General features: G+C 42.3%; 1 protein-coding gene across 2 annotated transcripts; it reads left to right on the plus strand.

The window, feature by feature from the left end:
• Positions 1-46: 46 nt before the first annotated feature.
• LOC136433286 (protein unc-79 homolog) lies at positions 47-21397 on the plus strand. 2 transcript variants are annotated; one of them, XM_066425330.1, is made up of 45 exons: positions 47-250; positions 1066-1183; positions 1412-1560; positions 1841-2011; positions 2382-2471; positions 2904-2959; positions 3092-3218; positions 3418-3482; positions 3875-3963; positions 4072-4112; positions 4330-4358; positions 4628-4836; positions 5131-5326; positions 5719-5785; positions 5956-5993; positions 6129-6232; positions 7052-7139; positions 7400-7488; positions 7639-7762; positions 7912-8008; positions 8553-9031; positions 9723-9938; positions 10106-10242; positions 10522-10705; positions 11020-11168; positions 11409-11566; positions 11902-12083; positions 12561-12759; positions 13096-13275; positions 13596-13780; positions 14146-14356; positions 14602-14762; positions 15116-15269; positions 15396-15904; positions 16025-16161; positions 16320-16491; positions 16755-16955; positions 17216-17350; positions 17720-17956; positions 18133-18313; positions 18667-18794; positions 19032-19364; positions 19607-19744; positions 20160-20342; positions 20519-21397. In XM_066425330.1, exons 1-45 carry the CDS (start codon positions 229-231, stop codon positions 20657-20659), a joined length of 7059 nt encoding a protein of 2352 aa, XP_066281427.1. In that variant the 5' UTR covers positions 47-228; the 3' UTR covers positions 20660-21397. The 2 variants fall into 2 exon arrangements, with proteins under 2 accessions (XP_066281427.1, XP_066281428.1); XM_066425331.1 differs by having other exon boundaries at positions 7912-8005.
• The last annotated feature ends 13 nt before the right edge of the window (positions 21398-21410 follow it).

Consider the following 21410-nt stretch of genomic DNA (forward strand, 5'->3'; position numbering starts at 1 on the left):
TTGACAACATCAATTACACATTACATGTAAGTCAGATTTGTGTCTAACTTTCGTCATCATGTTTCTATGAGATGTAACGGTATATTTTCTATAGCCATGTAGAATATCTCGGAGGTTTTCACCAGGCACTTAAAATTTGGGGCAACTAAGTGCTGAGAGGAAGAAGAGGAGGAGGAATATTTGTCTCCCATTTGATGCTGTCCTGCTGTTGGGGGTGGAAAAATAAGGATGTCCACTCGTTGTGATCAATGTGAGTTTTACTGTACAATATATACCTTAGACTGATAGCTTGGACTAGCCCTATAAGTTGGATCCATGTTATGAATATCACAAAAAATACTCACTGTCAAATTGACCTGTTGCTTGATGATAAAATGGAGGTGACAGTCATACAGTCAGGGAAAATATCCTCCCAATATGTATATGGGTAGAGTGCACCTTGGTTTTCACCCACAAGCAGCCAAACTGAGGAAACCTTGTCTTCATGTTACATCAGTTACTACAATGCACTGCTTATGATGCATTAGGATACAGGGCATGAGTGTGATAACGATGCAATATCAGTAGAGGGAACCAGGTGGACTGTCACTAATTGATGGAATGAAAGGACAGGATGTGAGCATTTCTTGTGCGTCATTGCTGCTTATCTATCAGAGGTCCATATTGACCCTCCAAAGGTCACACACCAATCAAGTTGCTTGCCATATAGGTTGTCTTTTACTCCATAATTATCAGCATTCATGAAATCCATTTTCTATAGATAATGTGTGACCAAAGTCAGGAGAGGGAAATAGTGATGAAATACAAAATAAATTCAGCATACTAGATATAGAGGTCACATCAATGAATGGATAAATTGCAGAATATCATATATTATATATGACACCTATTCACATGATACAGGATATTAATAGTAAAAAGAAGGTCCAGCCTGTAGATTATGATGTCATATAAACAGTCATTTTATGGACAGATTGAATATAGAAAACAGTGCCATGGAATCTAGTATCTTTACTCTTGCATTCTATTAGCTGAGATACAGCAATGTTCCCATGTTTTTTTCAGTCTCTGCTAAAGTGCGCCTTCTGAATGATTACAAGACCAGAGTTCTTACTGGATCAGCTCCGTCCTCCCTGACAGACGTCTCCAACACACTCAAGTACTTCTCACAGACTCTCCTCAGGTAAGGATGTAGTCCTCAGGTAAACCCTGGGATTGCCACCAGTTTGCTTGTTTGCTCTTTATGTCTTAAAATCACCGATCATAATGGTTGAAAGCTTGAATCTATTATTAAGTGTTGATTATCTTGTTTGTTATTTCTACTTTTATAGGCATTGATGCTGTAGTTGGAAGCTCCTTGTTAGTTGCTTGTACTTTGTTACATTATGTATGCATTTTTCTACCTTTTCAGTTTACTGCGAGATGCTCCAGTAAAGGAGTCCTTCCAGGAGACTGGAGGATGGGACAACACGTCTTTCCCCAACCTGGACTACCAGGGTCTGTTTGGGGAGCTGACCAGCCTGTTAGACATTGTACCCAGACTTCAGCAGGGGCAGCAGGGTAAGATGTAATTTTATTCCTTTCCCAGACATAACCATAATGAAAGTGGATTGATGCTTTGTATGCCAGGAATCAAATATGCTAATCACTAGTCTCCAATTTGTACAGTGATGTTGCATGCAGAGAGCAGTATCTCCCTGCTAGAATAGGAAAAGCACATTTGGGTGTATTCGGGCATAACAAAAGTACATTTTCCACTCTTAGAATTGTTATAATGGCTCTTGGGAGCCTGTAGAAATGAGTTATTTGTCCAATTGACCCCATGTTATAACTTTCCCAGGCCTGGGACATTCCCTACTGCACACCTTGACATGCCTGCTCCCATTCCTGGACACTGAGGTCCTGGATACCTTGCCTTACGCCATGGCATCAGCTTTTACAACTTTCCCAGCCAGTCTCCATGATGGCATCATGACACTTCTCTGTACCAAGCTGCTGCCACTCACATTGGGTTAGTACCATTGTAAGACATGTGCCTGTGTAAAACTGACAGTAGTCTGCCTTTTCATAAGGTGCTTTCAAAGCCTGCTTGACAGTACCATAAGGTATCCCTTGATGGGCTTTGATAGACCGTTGACAGACTGTTACCAGATTCATGGCACTAATGCTTGTTTTGAGAAACTGAAATTGACATTGGTCAATATCATGCTGATAACAAAAGTAAAAAGAGGCACCCATGATGGAGTTATATTGGCTGTATGGGTGTCTGGGTTCTTGGATAGAATTCTGTATGTTTCTGCCTACTATAAACTGCACTGCTGGTGTTTCATGCCTTACTTCTGTTCAAACAGAATACCCAGGATCACATGATTGTTTTCCAGGTCCAATGCATCCTGTTGCCTGCCCAAGCTACACTGAACTTTCTCTATCTGCCATCATCATGTTTGTTTGTCTCTACTCACACAAAAAAGGTAAAGTCAAATAGCATTCTCCTATCTTATATCAGCTGCTACTTTCATCTTTTAAGTAAGAACATGTTACATAGAGTACATGAAGAAAGATGATGGTTTGTGTGGAGTTCAAGCTGTTATATAATCAGCACCATGGACAGAGTAACATAACTTTTATATATGTGTATACTCTATTTCTCATATTGCTGCTGTTTTGTATGGTTGTTCTTTGATATCATTTGGTTTTGTGACAGAACGTCTGTATCACCAGCACCACGGACATCACCATTACCTCATGACTGGTGCAACAGGGCATGTACTTGATAGGATTTCAGCTAATTTCAGCTTCCATTGAAAGAAGGTCATACACGTCACATCATTATCTGTTCCATTATAAAACAGAACTGTCATGACTCTTGGGTTGACCATCATTTGATTTTTTTCCTCGCACAGTCCACTATACCCAACTGATTGAATGCATGATGTCACTAAAAACTGACCTTTGGAAGGTAAAAACTCTCTTTTTCTGCAATTTGTCTATTCAATATCAAACGTCATAATTCAAATGTTTTCTATTCAGAAATGTAGATTACAAGGATTGTGCAGTACAATTGTGTTGAGAAAAGTGTTTGCCCCTGCAGGACCTGCTGACTGTGATAGCGTATGCCCCCCTCCCTGTCCGGGCAGTGTCAGCTCGGCTCCTGTTCCATTACTGGCCGAACCTCAAGCCCACCAACTCTGAGGAGATCTACACCTTCTCTTACACTGGTCAGATGTTCTTCCTTCAATCTTGTTCTACATTGCATATTGATTGGTCAACTATGTAGTTTTGTGTCATTTATGTGAGTCGTGAAAAAATTTGCAATCCAGTCTATGACACCACCTTTATTTTGTCTTCCATGTTGATATGAGTGAAATGCAAATAATCTGAAGCAAAGGGTATGAGTTATCTGTTCTCTGTGTTTAGGTTGGACCCCCATCCAGTGCCAGCACAAAGACTGCCCTAACAAGGATCACAGCCCTGCTCTACAGGTACAACCTTTCTCATTTACGCACCACATACACTGGCTGCTTTTATCTGATATGATGTGGTGTGATGCAGAAGCAGACAAAATCCTTTCAAATGGAAAACTAGGGTCTCCCATTCCAGTTTATCTTGCTGAAAAGACTATTTTACTGGTCGTGACAAGATGCACTATTTGTATAAACCTGATATCTGGTGGGATTCCACTAGCTCTTTTGAACAATGAACTTGGCTTAATTTTCCCTTTCAAGGACTGGATCTTCTTCCAATAGCATGCAAGTCAGGTTAGTAAATGACAGCAGCATTCTTCAGAAAGAAAATGATCCCGAGAGCGTAAAGACAAATTCTTTACTCAGTACCTAAAATAGATGCATCTTGAGTTTGTACTTGTCTGCTGCAGGTTGTGTTCAGCTGCAGCTTCTCTGCTACAGCTGCTGAACAGGGCCCCCCGGTCTATGTGTGTGGACTCTGTAGTCGGACTATGCCAAGGTACTTTTAAAAAATGCAGTATTTGAGCAGTTGTCTTACATTTAAGTGCTTTTGACTTACAATGTGCTTTTAGGACAGTTGTGTAATTGTAGGTCTTTTTATCCACAGGGAAGCTAGGAGAACAGCCTTTCCTGTGCTGTCTCCACAAGGTTTGCAGCATCCCACTGTTTTGCTCTCTTGCCTCAATGAAAATGTTGCCTGTTTCCGTTACACCTTTGCTATTAATGACCTTGAACAAATTACAAATATTCTTGGAACGTCCAAATAGGAGTTGGATCACAGGCATCTAAAGCTACTAGTATTTTAGCAATTATATTTGAAATGACGCTGATGAACTAACTTTTCTGACGTAATCTTCTGTTACAGAGTTTATCACCATGAAATGCATGAACAAGGTACATTTCTATACAGATTGCCTGATATTCGTACTGATAGATATCGGTTGTGAATTATGGTTAATAGTTATAAGACTGTACTTGTATTTGAATAGAAGATTTAAGTTCATGTATCATGCTTTTCACCATCCTAAGAAAGAAAGAAAGAAAAGTCTTGTTGCCCAATCTATTGACTAAGGCTATGTCTGACATTCATCTGTTAAGGATTTGTTAGAATATATCATATTGAACAATATGACTAACAATATTGACCCCCATACCATATCTAGAACTGCATGTCACATCCACCTGTGGCCACCAACACCTGCTTCTCCCCTGAGTGTACGGTGTACCATGGGAACCAGCCTGTCCGGTACTGCAGCCCCTGCTTTACCGGGCAGGGCTGTGTGGAGAGAGGACATGTGGTGCAGAGGTCCATACCAAACCTCTGGGCTTGTGACAGAGAAGAACAATGCTGTTTGGTAGATTCCATTATCAGGTGCGCAGGTGTTCAAGGCTTCTTAAGTAATGCTGCAATTCATACAGTCTTAATTTCAAATTAAGTTGACACATATCACATTTTAGATGAAAGCTAAAATCACAAATCAGCCAGATAGCAAAATGCAGAAGTAGCTGTGAATTATTATACATTTCTACCATTATAAATTGTATTACTCTCATGGCATCTAAGGCACTATGAGCAAAACTTACATTCAACTGTGACCAGCATGTCAAGTTAAGCTAGATATGTTAGATATACAAGTTATGATGAGCACATTCTGTTCATTCCCAGCTTGTTGAAGGAGGCTCAGCCCATCACAGACAAGCGGAGCTATGAGATGGGTGACCCGTACACGCCCCGGCCGTGCCAGCAGGAGCAGGAGGGGGCTGAGGCTGACCAGGAGAGGACAGGGGACCCCATGCTGCTGAGCTGCCATGGCTGCTGGCTGCTGGTGGGGCTGTGTCCTCCGTCACAGGAGGCACAGGTGGTGGGTACAGGGTTTTTCTGTTTGAACAGTGCAAAAGAGAAATACGAACATAAACTTTTAGAAAAACCGGACATTGTTTATCTGAGGTTTGAAGAATACTGTCAGACGTGACACAGTTGTGCAGACGTGACACAGTTGTGTCCACCAGAATTGACTTCAAAGACAAATATTTTTGCATTTTGTGCGTCCTTCTTCCCTTAACTGCCAAGTTATTTGATTGACACACCATATGTTTTCCATATTGTTATCCTGAAGATTCGCACTAATCATTATAAGGCTCCAATCACCATGGTGATTCTACTAGACCCAAAACTGTGGGAGCAAAAACATTGTCATTCCTATCAACTACACTGTGGTTTGTGACTGTGTCCTGTCATGGTTGTGTTCTGTAGGAGCTGCTGGGAAGCCTCATCTCCTTTGTGTTCAGCTGGTATGATGCCACAGCTTACCTCCCTGAAGGTGGGTGCTAATCTTTTCTTCAACGTTGTTTGTCGTTGTTTACCTTCATAAGCCACATGGACCCTGTAAAACTACTTTCAACACAGGGCAATGGGCTGTAGAGAGTTGTTCTAAATCTTTAACAAGATGCTGCTTTGTGTTTTTACTCAAATACTGTTATCTTTCCATAGGCACTGTTGGATTGGTGATTGAGAAGCTGAAAAGTGAGGTAAGCACATATACCAGGATGCTTGTATCCATGCAAAAATTACCTTGTTTCACATGATTTAAAACAATTCTGGTAATGTGCTCAAAATCTTTAACACATGTGAATGTTTATGTTGGTTGGTTGCATCTCCTGCAGTACATGAACAAGTGGGTAGAGGCAGTGGTGAACAGCTTCCAGGACATGGTCATCTCCTGTCTGCTCCCCCATCCACCTGCATATGCCAGGGTTGGGGGAGTCTGGTGAGTACATCAGATGGGACAGTTAAATTGAAACAAAAAGGCAGGGGAAAAGTAAAACAAATTTTGTGTCACAGCTAAGCTGTCTTGTTTCAGAAGCATTTGACAGCAAGTTCCAACAGCACTAGATTTTCAGTAAATCTACAACTACACATCAGAATGAAGTAAACCCGTCATAGTTGAACTACTACTGTACATGTTTTAAAATGTTTTAAATACTGTATGTCCGTGCTGTTGTGCTACATACCTGTGGTATATGCGGTCGTGTGTCTTTGCATGAATATACATGTTAAGAACAATCCAACTGCAAAATGTAACTGTTGTACTTGGTGTGCCTCTGTGTCAGCATGTAGGTGTATGTTCTGCCCTGGGCTGTGTGTAGTACTCCATGTTGGTGCTGTCCTCATCTGTTGTTGTGCTGGTATGTAACGTGATGTGTACTGTTGACACATACTGTATTTGTTTTGTAATCTGCCAATTGTTACCTTTCATTATGTTGGAAGTAAGAGATCATGGATACCTAAGTTGTATCCCTGTTGGCACTCTAGTTTTAGTCACTATAGTTGATCTCACTAATCTAAGTACCGTCTGGCATTTACATCATAATATAGGTAATTCCTGCAATATTCCTCCATATCTGTAAAGCTTCTGTAGTATGTTTGAATTATGTTATTATCCTGGAAGTTGTGAAGTTTATAACTTACACAGTGTATGACAGCAAATGGTACATCACAGCTTGCCTGTGTTGTACATATTTGGTTCTTTGGCTGCTGCCACTTGTTTGATGTTATAAAACCTGGATTCCACCTGTTTCCTTTGTAGGGAGACCCTGCCCAGTAACACCACTCAAATGAAGGAAGGCCTCAATAGGCTGCTCTGCCTCACACCTTACAATGTGGTCACCTTCCAGGTCCATACATCTTTCTTTGATATGTATTTAGTATCCTATTGGTGAATTCAATTTATGTACTTAATGAATGAGCATATTCTGAACTTTTGCATACTCTGATAGCTACTCATATTGACAGAGAAGTCTAGTGATGAAAAGCAAGGCTCATTGTAGACTGCAGGGAAATTTGAACATGTTGAGCCAATAGACTAAGTATAATTGTCGGTACAACTTCAAAAAGACCACTTTAAAAAAACAGCGTTTTTTCTCCTTATTGCCAGGTGTGGGACTCTGTGATGCCCTACTGGTTTGAAGCCATACTGACAGAGGTAGAGGATGATGATCTGAAGGAGCTCAACGTCATGCTGTGGTAAGGGAAATGTAGTGCAGATTTTTAGTTTACATCATTCTATAATGTCAGACACAATTTGAAAGATTTTGTCAATGTTGTAGGGTTCTCAGTTAAATCTAACTTCATCTGATATTAACTTAGTGCTTTGATTTTCCATTTTGATTACAGTAAGCTGTTTGACATCTACATGGGGACCTTGCCTTTCTCCATTGAGAAGATGTTTGCCTTTGTTGGTCGCATGTTTGTAAATGCCACCTTGGATGTGATAGAACAGGGACTCATCTGGCTCCAGGTAAGTCACTACTGTTACATTATCCATCTCAAACTTGTCTTGAAGGGTTCCCAGATGAACCCTTGGTCCCTCTACACTCAGTGCTTTGTATGGTCCTCTCACTTAACAGTTCTACATGTGACATCTTTTGCTATATTCCTGTCCCTCAGCTCTTGTCCAAGTTTGACATAGTGATTCCGGTTCGACTGCTTATTGGGAAGTTTCTGGATGGAGCCTGCTGTCTTATCAACAGTCCCAGGACCAGTAGTAAGTCTGTAGGCCATCAGTACATGCTTGTGTCATCCCTAAACAAGATAGAGTAATGAATGATGTACTTGTGCAATACAGTTGAAATCCCCAGTGGTTTATGTTTGGGACTATGTAACTTCAAAGGGTTAGGACATGGCATAGCAGGTATGGCAGCATTGTAAGCATTTGTTTAATTCTACAGAGGGGCTTGGAGTAGCACCTTTGATAATAAAATAAAAGAGGACATGCCTGTACTCCAAATGATAAAGCAAATAGAGATTGACAATTGTAGTGAGTGTCAACTACATACTGCCTTTCACATGGGGTATTTATAGTGTATGGGTGGGCTCATGGCTACGACAACCTTTCCTACTGTCTTCATTCATGGAACTGACAAATAAATTGTAAACACATTTCAATCAGAACAGATACAACACAGCTTAGAAGCGATGTCATAAGATTTTTGACAATTCATCAGCTTTACAGCTTACTGCTGTATTGGCAGAAAATGTTTACAGTAACTGAAAGGAAACTTACTGATTTACCATTACTTTCTCTAAAGAAATTAACAACAATGCTGGGAAAGAAGACGTTCCACAACCCAAGGATGAGTCAAGCAAGACATCCTCCAAACAACCTGACAAAGAGCCACAGAAAACAGCCTCACCACAGCCCAAGGAAGAGGTTGGGAAGGGAACCACTTCTTGGACCAAGCAAAAGTCAAAAAAAGGAGATGGTTTTCAGTTCAAAGAGTTTGGTAAAGCAGCTTCCCCCCATCCAAGGAACGAGTCAGGGAAAGGAGCTGCTCCTCAGAAAGGGTCAAAGAAATCTACATCCATGCCACCCAAGAAAGGGTCAAAGAAATCTACGTCCATGCCACCCAAGAAGGAGTCTCACCCCCAGTGTGACAGACAGGAGGGTTCTCCTGAGCCACAGGATCAGGGGCATGCAGAGGCTGAACCAGCAGTGAAGCAAGAACTGACAGAGCATCAGAGGAGCATACGATGTCTCAATGTCATGTTGGACCTACTGTTAAAACAGGTTTGTAAGTTTTACTGATGTTTGAAATGAGCAGCTGGTGTTTAACACCATGAAGATGGGCACCGCCCCTACACACTGAAAGGTGTGTTCAGCGCCATGGAAGTGTAGCCTGTCATAAGAGGTAGTGGTGTAGTGGATGTGTGTTCAGCACCATGGAAGTATACACTATCATTAAAGGTGGATGTGTGTTCAGCACCATGGAAGGGTAGCCTGCTATGAGAAGTTTTGTTGAGGTGGATGTGTGTTCAGCACCATGGAAGGGTAGCCTGTCATAAGAAGTAGTGGTGAGTTGGATGTGTGTTCAGCACCATGGAATTGTAGCTGGTCATAAGAAGTAGTGGTGTAATGGATGTGTGTTCAGCACCATGGAAGTGTAGCCTGTCATTAGAGATGAATGCGTTTCAGCACCATGGAAGTGTAGCCTGTCATTACAGATGGATGTGTGTTCAGCACCATGGAAGTGTAGCCTGTCATAAGAAGTAGTGGTGTAGTGGATGTGTGTTCACCATGAAAGTCTAGCCAATCATTAGAGGCGGATGCTTGTGCAGCACCATAGAAGTGTAGCCTGTTATTTGATTGTTGACCTTTACTCTTTATTTCCTCTTTGATGGATGGAATGCATAGTGATTTGGCGTACACATGTGAATATAAAAGATTTTTTGCATGTTCTTGATTGATGGCATTGCTGTAGATGGGAATCCAGGAGGTTCACTTTCTTCATAAGCCGGACCACCCCAGCTCCTGTGACATCCTCCACCTATTCATCACAATGATGGTTACCATGGAACCCTGTCACCATGGCAGCCAGGAGGGCGAGTGTGTGACCTGTGAGTACATGGCCCTGTGGTTCCTGCTGGCTGAAGATGTCCTGACAGCCGTCAACCCAAAACAAGAGATAAAGCTAGAGGTAAGATATATTTACTGGTCCAGGCTTCTATAGATTTTTTTTGGTACTTTTGACCACAACAGTAGATAAGATGCCCAGCATATCATTAAAAGTAATGTTACATTGGGAAATGTTTCACCTGTTCATAAGTGTTATGAAGTGTTAAGAAGACTTCTGTTTCATTCTAGCACTGTGATGACCCGGAAAAATGCCTGACAACTACTGTGAGAATGTCTAGCTCTACCACCTGGAGGATGGGCTCAGTAGACAGGGATACAGATGCACTGACACAGCCATTTGAATACGCCGAAGGAGGACCCATAAGGTAACACATGTAGTGATCAGGCAGATTTCACTTGGTCTCTGAGTTAGGAGATCAAGAATATACTAACTCTTAAGCTTTCTTTGTAAACAGGTTCATGTTGCATTCCATGGTACAAATATATAAATTATCACAAATGTCATTACCTGGGGGTACTTGGACTTGATACTGTTTTAGCCCTTACATTATTATATATATATATATATATATATATTATATATAGCTAGTTATCAAGCCACCATGCAAGCTTTACAAAAAAAACAGATACTGTTCATTCTGCAGGCCAACATCCATAGAAGAAGAGACTGAAAAACAAGATGAGGAGAAGGGAGACGATGTCACGGAACAGTTGCCACCCAACCGTGACCTTGAAGAGGCAGACATCTGGGTAGTGACCTTGCCTGACCAAGTGGTGCATGTGAAGAGGTTCCCACCTGATGTACAGCTGATGTACGCCCTGCTGCATGTAAGAGTGGACAGGACCTGCTGATGAGTTATATTGCTACACCAAGAAACATATAAATTAGTCTAATCTTATAAAGTACAAGATGTACTATTCACACACTGGAGATTAACTTTAGCTAGTGGAAATATTGTTGTAGTCAGTAAGAAGTTGCTAGATGTCTGATCGTGAAAATAGGGGGTGGTAAACCTATCACACTTTTCTGTAAAGATCTGTAATTTTAGGGAGGATGTACCTCTCTTCGTGCAATTCAGAAATAGCTGGTGACTCTTTTCTCCAACCTTGTTCATGATGTTGTCATCACTGTATTACTGTAGGAACTTGGAAAACATGATGAGCCCTGCATCGTACAGTACATCTTGAGCTGCCTGCACCGCCTCTGTCTGAACAATGACTGCCTGGCCAGGGTGGTTACTCTCAGTCTGCCGTTTTTCCAACATCTTCAAAAGGATCTCCTCATGCCCAGGTGACGAGTCTTATGATTATCTTGTCTATTGTTATGTTTGTAGTAATTTTATGAAAGTCTTTTAAATCTCATTTTAGGAAAGTAGAGTACCTTCTTTTACAATAACAAAGTATCTCTTGCAATTGATTTAAGGTATCAGAATGTAAAAGAATGAAAGACCTAGTAAAGTTTTTACACTTAACTACCACTTTGTTGCAACCTGTGAAGACAATAGTGTCAAATATATGGTTTACCTTTCAGACTGTGGGAGCTACTGCAGTCAAGGGATGGCCAAATGGCCAGGGCTTGTGTGAAATTATTACAGTTCTGCATAACTCTGCCAGAGGGAGCCGACATCTTCTGGAAACTTGTGCAGTCTTGGTTCCAGTCTACAGAGTGGACCCTGCGGTTTAGGGCAGGTAATGAAAGCTAAAAAGAGTATCCAAATTCTGTTTGCAAATGTTACCTGTAACTTTGGGACAGTGTTGCCTAGTGTGGCATGTCACTGCTCTCCTATCCAAATGATAAACTGAATACAAAGTGAAAGCTTTATTGTAACCTGAGCACCACATAATACTTCCAATGTCAATCAAGATAACACAAGTTTTCAGTTATCAGTGTCAGTAGGTCTTGTAATTCTAAAGGTGCAAAGCTTTTCACACAGGTCTCAATAGCTTACCTTTCCCTTTACAGGATCAACAGTGTAATATCTATCTGACTTCCATGGTTTCGCCCTACCTCTGTGTTTTCTCAGTTGAGAAAGTGGCAGTTCTGGCCAGTTTCCTGGACATCAAGCAGTGTTCTGGGAACCTTCTGCTGAAGGTTGTCCTGAGCCAAGCCTTTATCCACCTGGTGTCACACTTGGAGGACGTGTGTCCGGCCGTCTACGAGCGCACCAGAACCAGTCTGGAGGACATGGACCAGAAGGTGGTCAAGGTAACAAACATAGTACAATTTACTCCACCAGTCCTACTGAAGGGTGTTGATTGGTATTGTTTCTCTACAAGGCCCAGGGCTTTGATTTTTTTCTTTGCTCTATAATGTTCAGTATTTTATGATCACAACAAAACAAATACTTTGATTAAGGTTAGACATCCAGGTGATAAGATACGCCAAAAATAGTTACTCAAGCAATTAAATTAACTGGATAAAATGGAATGTTTCAAAATTTTGTCCAGTTGCTTGAGTAACTATCTTTGGCAATACAAATACTGCACAATATTTGTCATGATGTTTGTCAATGATAGTTTGTGTGACATTATTATACAATGTATATTGTATATTTATGATATAGATTATATTCTTTGAAGTAATATCCTTGCCAGTTCAGAAGAGATCTCAATGAAGATTAGATAGTGTATGATGCCCTTACATTTATACTGATAAAGGTGGCCCTCCCACTGTCTATTCCAGTTCTTGTGCTCCTGTCTGGAGACCCAGTTTGACCTTGTAGTGAACGACCGACCCCTCATCCTCCACTACCTGTACCTGCTGCACCAGCTGATCCCCAAGGTGGGGGTTCTGTACTGGGAGTTCTTCGTCAACAGGTTTGACATCCTGTCCATCGAGTCACAGACCGACATGAGCAGTCAGGACTTCTTCTTCCCCATGAGTGAGTTCTTCTGTTGGAGGACACATTTGCTTGCAACTAGTTGTTCAAATTTCCATTCTATACTTCTACTATGCATCTCACCTCTACACATATATTCATGATATACATGTTTGAAAATCAAAAGAAGGTAAAAGGACATTATATCTTCATGAATTTGACATCTTAAATACCAAGGTTAGATGGAGATTCTCTGTTTATTTTGTAGTATGTGTATGAATGGGAGAAATAATTACCACAATCTTTGCTTTGGATTGAATGGCTTTAGTTTTCTTGTTAACTTTTGTCCCTCAGTGTATATTACGTATCTCTTTTGTTGATTTATGCCCACCACAACAGGTCTTTCCTGTGCTCAACACAATATGTTCAACATGAGCGATGCCTTCACCCTGAGGATGAAGAAAGCACACTTTGCCCGCATGCGGCATCACAACATACGGTCACTGCAACTGAGCTTTTCAGTCAACCAATCCCCTCAGCCCTCTTGTATGACCAAGAGAAGGAACAGAACACCATCTGGTAGGTTGTTGATAACTGTCAAACTCAGTCAGGACTTAAAGTTCTCTTGTAGGGCATATAAATGCCATTAAGTGATAATCTTGCATGGAACTTGCTGAAATTACCTTAGAAAGAAGAGGGCCATAAAAGAAGTTAGATGTAGAAGTTTTGCTATGGTCACATACTTTTTTGAGACTCATGTGTATGTGTTAAAAGATTATTCCTATTTCTCAATGTCAAAAAAAATCTGTGGTGACATGTCACAGTGTTCTATTTCCATGGTCTGTTGATGCCACAGATAAAGGACAGCTATCCTCTAGCGTGTGATTTATGACCTGCAGGTTTTGTGGGGACCTTCAGTCGGCATGAGATGGAGCACGGAGCAACACTGCGGCTGGACCTGGGGTACCTGGCAGAACAGATGCTGTTTGACTTCCAGAGTTTCAGTAAGAGTGCTGAGGACGGAGAAGACTACAGTGACTTGGACAAGGAGACTGTGTTCTCCATCGTCTCTGTCATGATGAGGGTAAGGGTTGATAATGTCACAGTCTCCATGAATACCACCAGGTATGTTCTATTCTATCTCGCTGTGTTGCTGGTACATGCAAAGCCTTTTATTGATTTGATACAACCGACTAATCAGCACAGATTGAGAGCCAGTGACCAAAGAATCGGTGGATTGATAAGTCTTCATGATAGATAGATGTTAGTAAGATAGCTAGTAACCTTTAGCACACTGAAGTAGCCATTTGGCACCCAATTCTATATTGGCTACAGAGTTAGGTAGCAGGGAGAAGGTTGACTCAATGATTACACTTCATCTGCATAATTTGTGCATGGTAACCTTTTGTGTAACTTCTGACAGTCCTGATATTTACTGTCATTTTCCAGTTTATGACAAACCTGAAGTATGACAGTAACAAAGATGACATGGCCAGTGGTAAGGCCCTGAACACCTTCATCCGCTACCTGCACCTGCTGGTAGGTTACCACCAGCAGGAGAAGCGCTTCGTCCTGACACCTGCACAGATGCGCTCTTCTCCCATCTTCCGCTCCCTGCTCATCCACATGCCAGAGTGTTTGGACAGGAATGTAAAACTTGGTGAGGACAATCACACGTTGTTATTTTGTGCTTGGTAAAAGTTTGCACAATACACACAAAGCCATTAATCTTGGGCAGTCACAAACCCATATATATGACTTCAAAACATCTTTTTAAGAGACGTAACAAGCTGGCAAAAGAATAACTGTGTTTCTTACATTCCTAACTACATGTACGTGAATATATGAAACATTACATATGTATTGTAGAATAACCTGCCTGCTGTTCCATGTTTGTCGATGTAGGGAAGCAGGTGGTCCTGTTGATGGGTCGTGTCCTGCAGTACTACCCAGCAGTTACTACCCAGGGGCCAGGAAACCCACCACGTCCAACCTACAGCCTCTGGGCCCTGGACACACTGGACAGGAAGAACTGGCTCATGGCAGTCTTCATTATCATCTACAAGGTGTTGTCCGTTGTCATGTTCTTGAGACTTTCCAGTTTCCAAAAGACTGAACATGCATACTGAAGTGGATGTGGTTATGAAGTTCTTCATTCGCCTGCCAAACAGGGTTTTGTAATGATATATCCCTAATATAACACCTGTCAGCAATTGGAAAGGTTTCAGAAGCAATGTAGTAAAGTGTCTGAAAGTTTATAGTACATGTGATCAATATCACATTGATTTAGTAGAATAGTAGAAAAGTACTATTTTAGTAGCCATTGCTTTGGCAGTCATGTCATAGTGCTATAATTATCAAAGTCTTTACAAGCTAGCTTCATTAGCCGACATGGTTGATGCTTTGTGTGTCCCCTCAGTACCCACTGCAGGATGAAACGTTGAGCGGTTTAGTGAAGCATCTGGTCCAGATCACCCTGAACACACTCCAGGCACAGCACCACCGCTGTCAGCCAGGGGACCTCAAGGCCTCAGCTGCTCACTCCTGCTCTGAACAGCACAACCTGGAGACAGGTACAGATTCAGCCATCAGGTTTATTTACCTATTTAACTAACATGATTCATAACTTCCTCTTTAGAAACTGCACATCACATACCTGGCTTGCAGCATCATGTTTTGTCTGCTGTATTCCCACCCAGACCTGGCCTACATGGCTATCACGGAGGAAGAAGACATTGATGACATGGCATCACCTGATGACATCCTCCTCGAAACCGACACAAAGTCAAGTCTGTTCCATGCAGCTTCAGTCACCAGTGACCTCTACAAAGTGACCTTGGAAGATCTGCAGGCAGCGGATGAGGACCTTGAGACAGGAGCCACGGGGGTTGACAGAAACCATCCGCTACTTAGACGTACCCAAGCAGTTCAGATAGAAGATGATTCAAAGTGTACCTTAGATGATGAGAAGGAGAAGCTAACATCAAAAAGCCCAATGACAAGACGTAAGCTGCTTTGGCGCGCCAAGCGTCAAAGGTCATTTGAAGGGTCTCTGACAGAATCTCACCCAGCAGAATCCAGTCTGGCTCCCCATGCATCCAGGGTGAAGAAGAAGGCAACCTGGTCCAGCACACGAAGTACGAAAAGCACTAAAAGTACCCGCTCGAATGCTACAAGCAAGACCAGCAGCAGCAGTATCAGCACCAAGGTCAGGACTATTCCTTCAAATTTAGATTGGGTTATTTTCAGCCAAGTCTTTTCTCATATATTTTTCTATGGTCCATTTTCCTTGTAACATTGATGCAAGATTGCCTAATATGTACTGCAGGCAAGTATAGGGAGCAGGGGAAGCAAGCAGAGTGTTGGCAGTAAAGTGTCCCACAAGTCCAGCAGCCAGTCCACCGGCAGCCGCTTCAGCACTGTCACACAGCCCAGCATTCATGAGGAGGACATCATGGTCACCAGGTCAGCTTTGGAGTTTCCTTATCAACTAAAACTTTATTACATACAGGGTGAACAATATTTAAATCAGGCAGAAATTCAAGCTCCTTATCATAGGAAATAGTTTCAGGAGTTTGCCTTGTAGTACTGACCATTTTTCCTCATCACAACACTATGCACAGATGTTCAGACTGTGGAGTTGAGTTGGAGAGCTATGACAATGAGACCATTGGGCTGGGCATTGTGGTGCTATCTACCTTCCTCCACAACCATGCCACCCTGGCTGTTCCATACCTGAAGGAAATTCTACAGACTGCTGTCACCATAGCAGCAAACCCTCCTGTCCCCTGGCTGGTGGGTGTTTTGTATGTAAGGACTCGAGCTGAGCGGTTTGTACAGAAAAGCAGCCTTATGACCCTGTTACATCAAAAAAACAACTTCTTCCAAAAATTTCCATCTTTTCATGCTATTGTAAAGGTTGGAAATGTCATGACCCTAATGCTAATATATGCATTGCTAAAAATTCTTTGGACAGATAATATTTTGTGCTCTGAGACTAAGGCTCTCACAGAGTGCTAAAGGTTAATGGAACTTTAAAACGTGTCGTCCCTCCCCAGGCCAACAGCACTGTGTCAGTACCTGGCAGCTGTACGAGTGTTGCCCTGCAGTTCGTACGCTGTGCCCTCCATCAGCTGGCTCCCAATGGAATCTTGCTGCAGCTGTTCCAGGCACAGGTGGACAAACCTCTCCAGTTCTGGAAGACCATCGCCCAGGCACTAACCAACTGTTCACAGGTGGACACGCTTAAAGCTCTGCAGGTAAAACAGGGCATCTTCATCTTCTAGTGTTCTTCTCCTCCCTCTCATTTTGTTTTTTCCAAAATTGTGTCCATTAGGTCTTCAACGTCATGGACAATGCAAAAGTACTTAAGATTTGAAACATCATTTGCACTTTTTTTTAGAATCTTGCTTAATCTAAACCTTGTTCAATCCATTTAATCAGGGTCTCTTTATGAATCGCCAGAAATATGATATGTCATTTAAGCCCTTGATGCATTTTTTTCACCCCCTCATGCTAGTTCTTACTGGAAGGTGTGAACAGTGAGAAGACAATGAGCCAACAGAGCCTTCTGGTGATCCTGACAAACCTGGCCTTGTACATGGACAGCATGCCTCAGGACCCCTCAGCACAGTGGGCACCTGTCATTGCACAGGTATGCTGCAGTATTCCTACCTACAGATATATCTGCTTCTCTGTATATACCTCAATGTTTATGTCTGTTATTCAGATACAGTCAGCCCATGCCAGCAGTATGTCCCATTATGTGCAAATGTACGAGTATTCAAAAGTTTATCAGGTCTTTTATAGAATTCAGTTGCAACCAAATATGAGAAATTGAGGAATGAGGAAGTTAGTGGTAGCGACTTTTTTCATATAACATTTGTATTTTTTCCTGCCTTCTTTCTACCGCTACACAGTCAGGAAGGTTGTATTTTCTTACATATAGCACTTGTCATGGTGGCGTTAAGCTAGGACTAAACAGGTATAATAAAAAGGTGCTGTGCTGTTGTTTCTCCCATAGTTCCAGCTGTTCTTCAGTGAGCTGCCCAAGCTGTTCCCACCAGGTCAGGACAGTGCTGCGACCCTGCAGGTCATGCTGCTGCTGCTGAAGACACCCACACCTGCTGCCATCCGCGGGCTGCTGGAGCCCTTCTCCAAGTTCCTGGTCTTCTGCATGCGCAGCTGTCAGGTGCAGCTGCAGCAGGTGGTGGACATATGTGTGCAGAGCAACCTCATCTTCCCTAGAGACAGGGAGAAGGTGTGTCAGAGTACAGCCCTACCTAGCAACACCACAGGACAACTTTGTAGTGTAGCTCTACTTTTTTACACACTTGCTACTCACTCCCTTCCTACAGGGTTCCCTTGAAATTATCTTGGAAGGCTGGTTATATAAGCAGCAATCTGCTTGATTAATTGACAAGCTGTTGTCCCCAGGTGCACCTGTCCCGTGCTCTGGTGATGGAGCTTGTCCAGGCGGTGAAGCATCGGTCCACCCTGTCTGACAACAACCTGCTGCTGCTGGTGCAGTTTGTCTGCTTTGACTCTGGCACCAGGATCTACATGCCCTGTCCCCTGGCCCAGCAGCAGGCCCACCCTATCTGTCATGGACAGACAGGTGACACTCTATCTCTTAGTTTTACACATTACATATTTCATATCATGTGTCTAAAGATGGTTTGAAGTGTAACCATTATGCAATCTTTTACTCTATTTGAACTCTCCTATTTTTTAGCCTAGCACATCTGGTCACCTTTCTCTTCTCGATAAGCAGAATTGCATATTTCATTTGACAATTACCGAGAAGTTCCTAGGCTTGTTTAAAATAATATTAAAAGTTGCTGCTTTTGCCTTATTGTATGAAAAGTGCTGCAGGTGTGATTCTACAACATTAAGAGCCCAGCTGAAGCCCTGTACTGCAAACCCATGATGAATACCTGTTTACCATATGATTTGCCTTGTACCATGCAGGTGCTGTTGAATGTCTGCACCAGCACATGTTTGACTGTGTGGAGTTCCTGACCAGCATGCACACCATAAGTAAACTGAGGGCAGTCTTGAAACTGCAGAATTTGAGTGAGGACACACTTGGCAGCCAGGTAGGTGCAGGAAGATACAACCTTCAGAATCACATAATTTACACAAAGGAAGGATGAAATTATATATCAAGGACCAGGAATGGGTATTGAGAGATTTTGCTAGTCTTCACGTCACTACTGTGGACCTTTTCTTGCTAATGACCACAAATAGAATATGTTTTAGTCAAGTTTAAGGTGCAGTCATTGCAGAAACATGTGGTTTGTGTTTTTCTGAATTTGACTACTTGGCCATCACAGGTAAAAACAGGCATTGCCCAGCTGCTGGCTATAGAGTTCACCCTGAACAACCAACGTGCCATGACTCGCTTCCTGCCATGGCTGGCCTACCCCGGCATCAACCCCCAGCAGGGCCTGAGGGAGATGTTTGAGTGTGTGGCTCACCTGCGCCTCCTGTCCTGGATCATCCTGGGCTCGCTCAACCACATGGCCATGTGCCCCTCCTCGGACGTGCCCTGCCACCCCCTCCCCCTGGACACCAGTCTGCAGATAGCCGACCTGGCCCTGGTGGTCCTGGACAGCTACCCCGAGCACACCAAGGCCAGCGTCTACCAGATGTCATCTCTGGCACAGGTGGGCAGCAGCTTTTCAGGATACACCAGCTTAACTCATGTCATTGGTCTTGTCTACTTTAGGGGAAACTTTCCTGGACTGGTTGTTAACAAGGACAATGAAAGAACTAGTGTTATGTTTTCATGTCATAACGAACGTTGTTCTGACTTTTAATATCACTTGATTTTTATGAAACTCATCCAGGTGAATATGAAAACACCTCCATCATGCTTGGTTCATTCTCTTGTATGTTGTGCTTGCAGGTTTTTATCCTGTGCCAGCTGTGGACTATCTACTGTGAGCAGGTGGCAGTGTTCAACACCAGCCATGGGGACATGTACAGGACCACCTGTCTGGCTGTCATGGAATTCTGGATGAAAGTCGCTCCTACCTTCATACAGGTAACATAAGGGAAGGGCCTAACTTTACACACAGTGCAGACTTACAGTCTGTGATGGTTAAACTAGATCAAGAAATATCTGCTATATGATCATATTCCTGATGTTTCTTTCATTTTTTCAAAAGAATAAAGATAAACCTAATACTTTTATATGTAGCAAGTCAATTCTAGAAATGGGAATATATTATGATGCCACAATAAGCAAGGACCTTTCTGCCTAAGTGGAGAAGCATGATTTGAGTCCATCATCCTAATGCAAAGGTAAAGCAGTCATCCTCAACTGAGGTGAAGCATGATGCTTTTTCAAGTAGCTAGAGGTAGTGCAATATGGCTTTTCTATGGCCTTCGTCCTATCAGAAGACAGTTGTGAGGAATTGTCACTTCATACATCATCACTGGTGTCCTTTTCTTCCCAGATTGCCTCCTACTCCAAGTCCCATGGTGAGATGGTGAACCTGCACCTGCTGAGTCTACTGGAGGGGTTACAGGAGGTCAACTCTTCCCTGCTGGTGCAGCTGTACCCCATGCTGGTCACCATACTCTACATACATGAAGGTTCCCTGTCTGCAGGACTACGGCATAGGATACAGGAGATACAGGTGACTACTGGTACTCCCTTCCACTGGTGTGCGGTGTGTGACAATATAAGTGACATTAATATTGTTATTGAAACTATGATAAGGTCATAATATTTGATGTATGAAGGAGGGTACAGAGTATCATCCCATCCGGGAAATGTGTCATGCACATTCTCACAAGTGATTCTGTGTTTCAGAACTGCCCCCCTCCAGATCCAATCACTCCAGAGGCAAGAGAGCTGAACAAGGCACTGTTGAAGTGTCTGCAGCGGCTGCAGTACAAGATGGGACAGCTAGAGGTCCAGTCATCTGCTGCCACACAGTTCTTCACTGTCTAGAGCTAAAGTCCTTAAAAGAGGGTGGTTTGATGGGACTGAATTGTCTGTCTCACACCACCTCACAGAGTTGCGGTGCTTGATTTTGCTGCCATACCCTATAATGGTAACACTGTAATGACAGTTTTGGTTTAAGTGATCTTTGCAGCATTGCTAAACTTGCATTGTTTGTCCACTTACTCATAATGAACTGTCAGTGTCAAGCCTTCAAAAGACATGTAATGTTTTATGGATGTAGTAATTGAATTGTGGTGTACCAGCTATTGTGTGCTTTGGTGATATTGTTGTTTTGAAATGCAGTTATAGAATGTAATATACCGCTGTACCCGTGTTAGAGACAAAGTACTCCTGAATATCATATCTGTTTGGACTTTGATCTATTTAAGCTTTTGTCCTTTATTTTGAGTATAAAGACATGAAGTGTAGACATCTTACACTCAGCAACAAGTTTGTATATTTTGTCATGATTGTTGGATGTGGTGTGGAAGTACTGTAAAACGTTGTATGTGATTAAGAGATTAAGAATAAGAAAATTATATGTCATAATATATATGATACTGATATTGATAACTCTGCTTGTTAATCTCTGTATTGCAGCATACATGTCTTGTGTTATAGATGTACTGTGATTAGTCATGACCCAGGAAACATTGGAGAGTACATGCATGTTGATGTGGCCTATTGTCACATCTTTTATGGTTATGTATATTACATCGTGAAGGAAGTAAACCTGATACTTGACATCCATTGTTTG

The sequence above is a fragment of the Branchiostoma lanceolatum genome, chromosome 4 (genome assembly GCF_035083965.1).
Source record: "Branchiostoma lanceolatum isolate klBraLanc5 chromosome 4, klBraLanc5.hap2, whole genome shotgun sequence".
In the NCBI taxonomy this organism is placed as follows: Eukaryota; Metazoa; Chordata; class Leptocardii; order Amphioxiformes; family Branchiostomatidae; genus Branchiostoma; species Branchiostoma lanceolatum.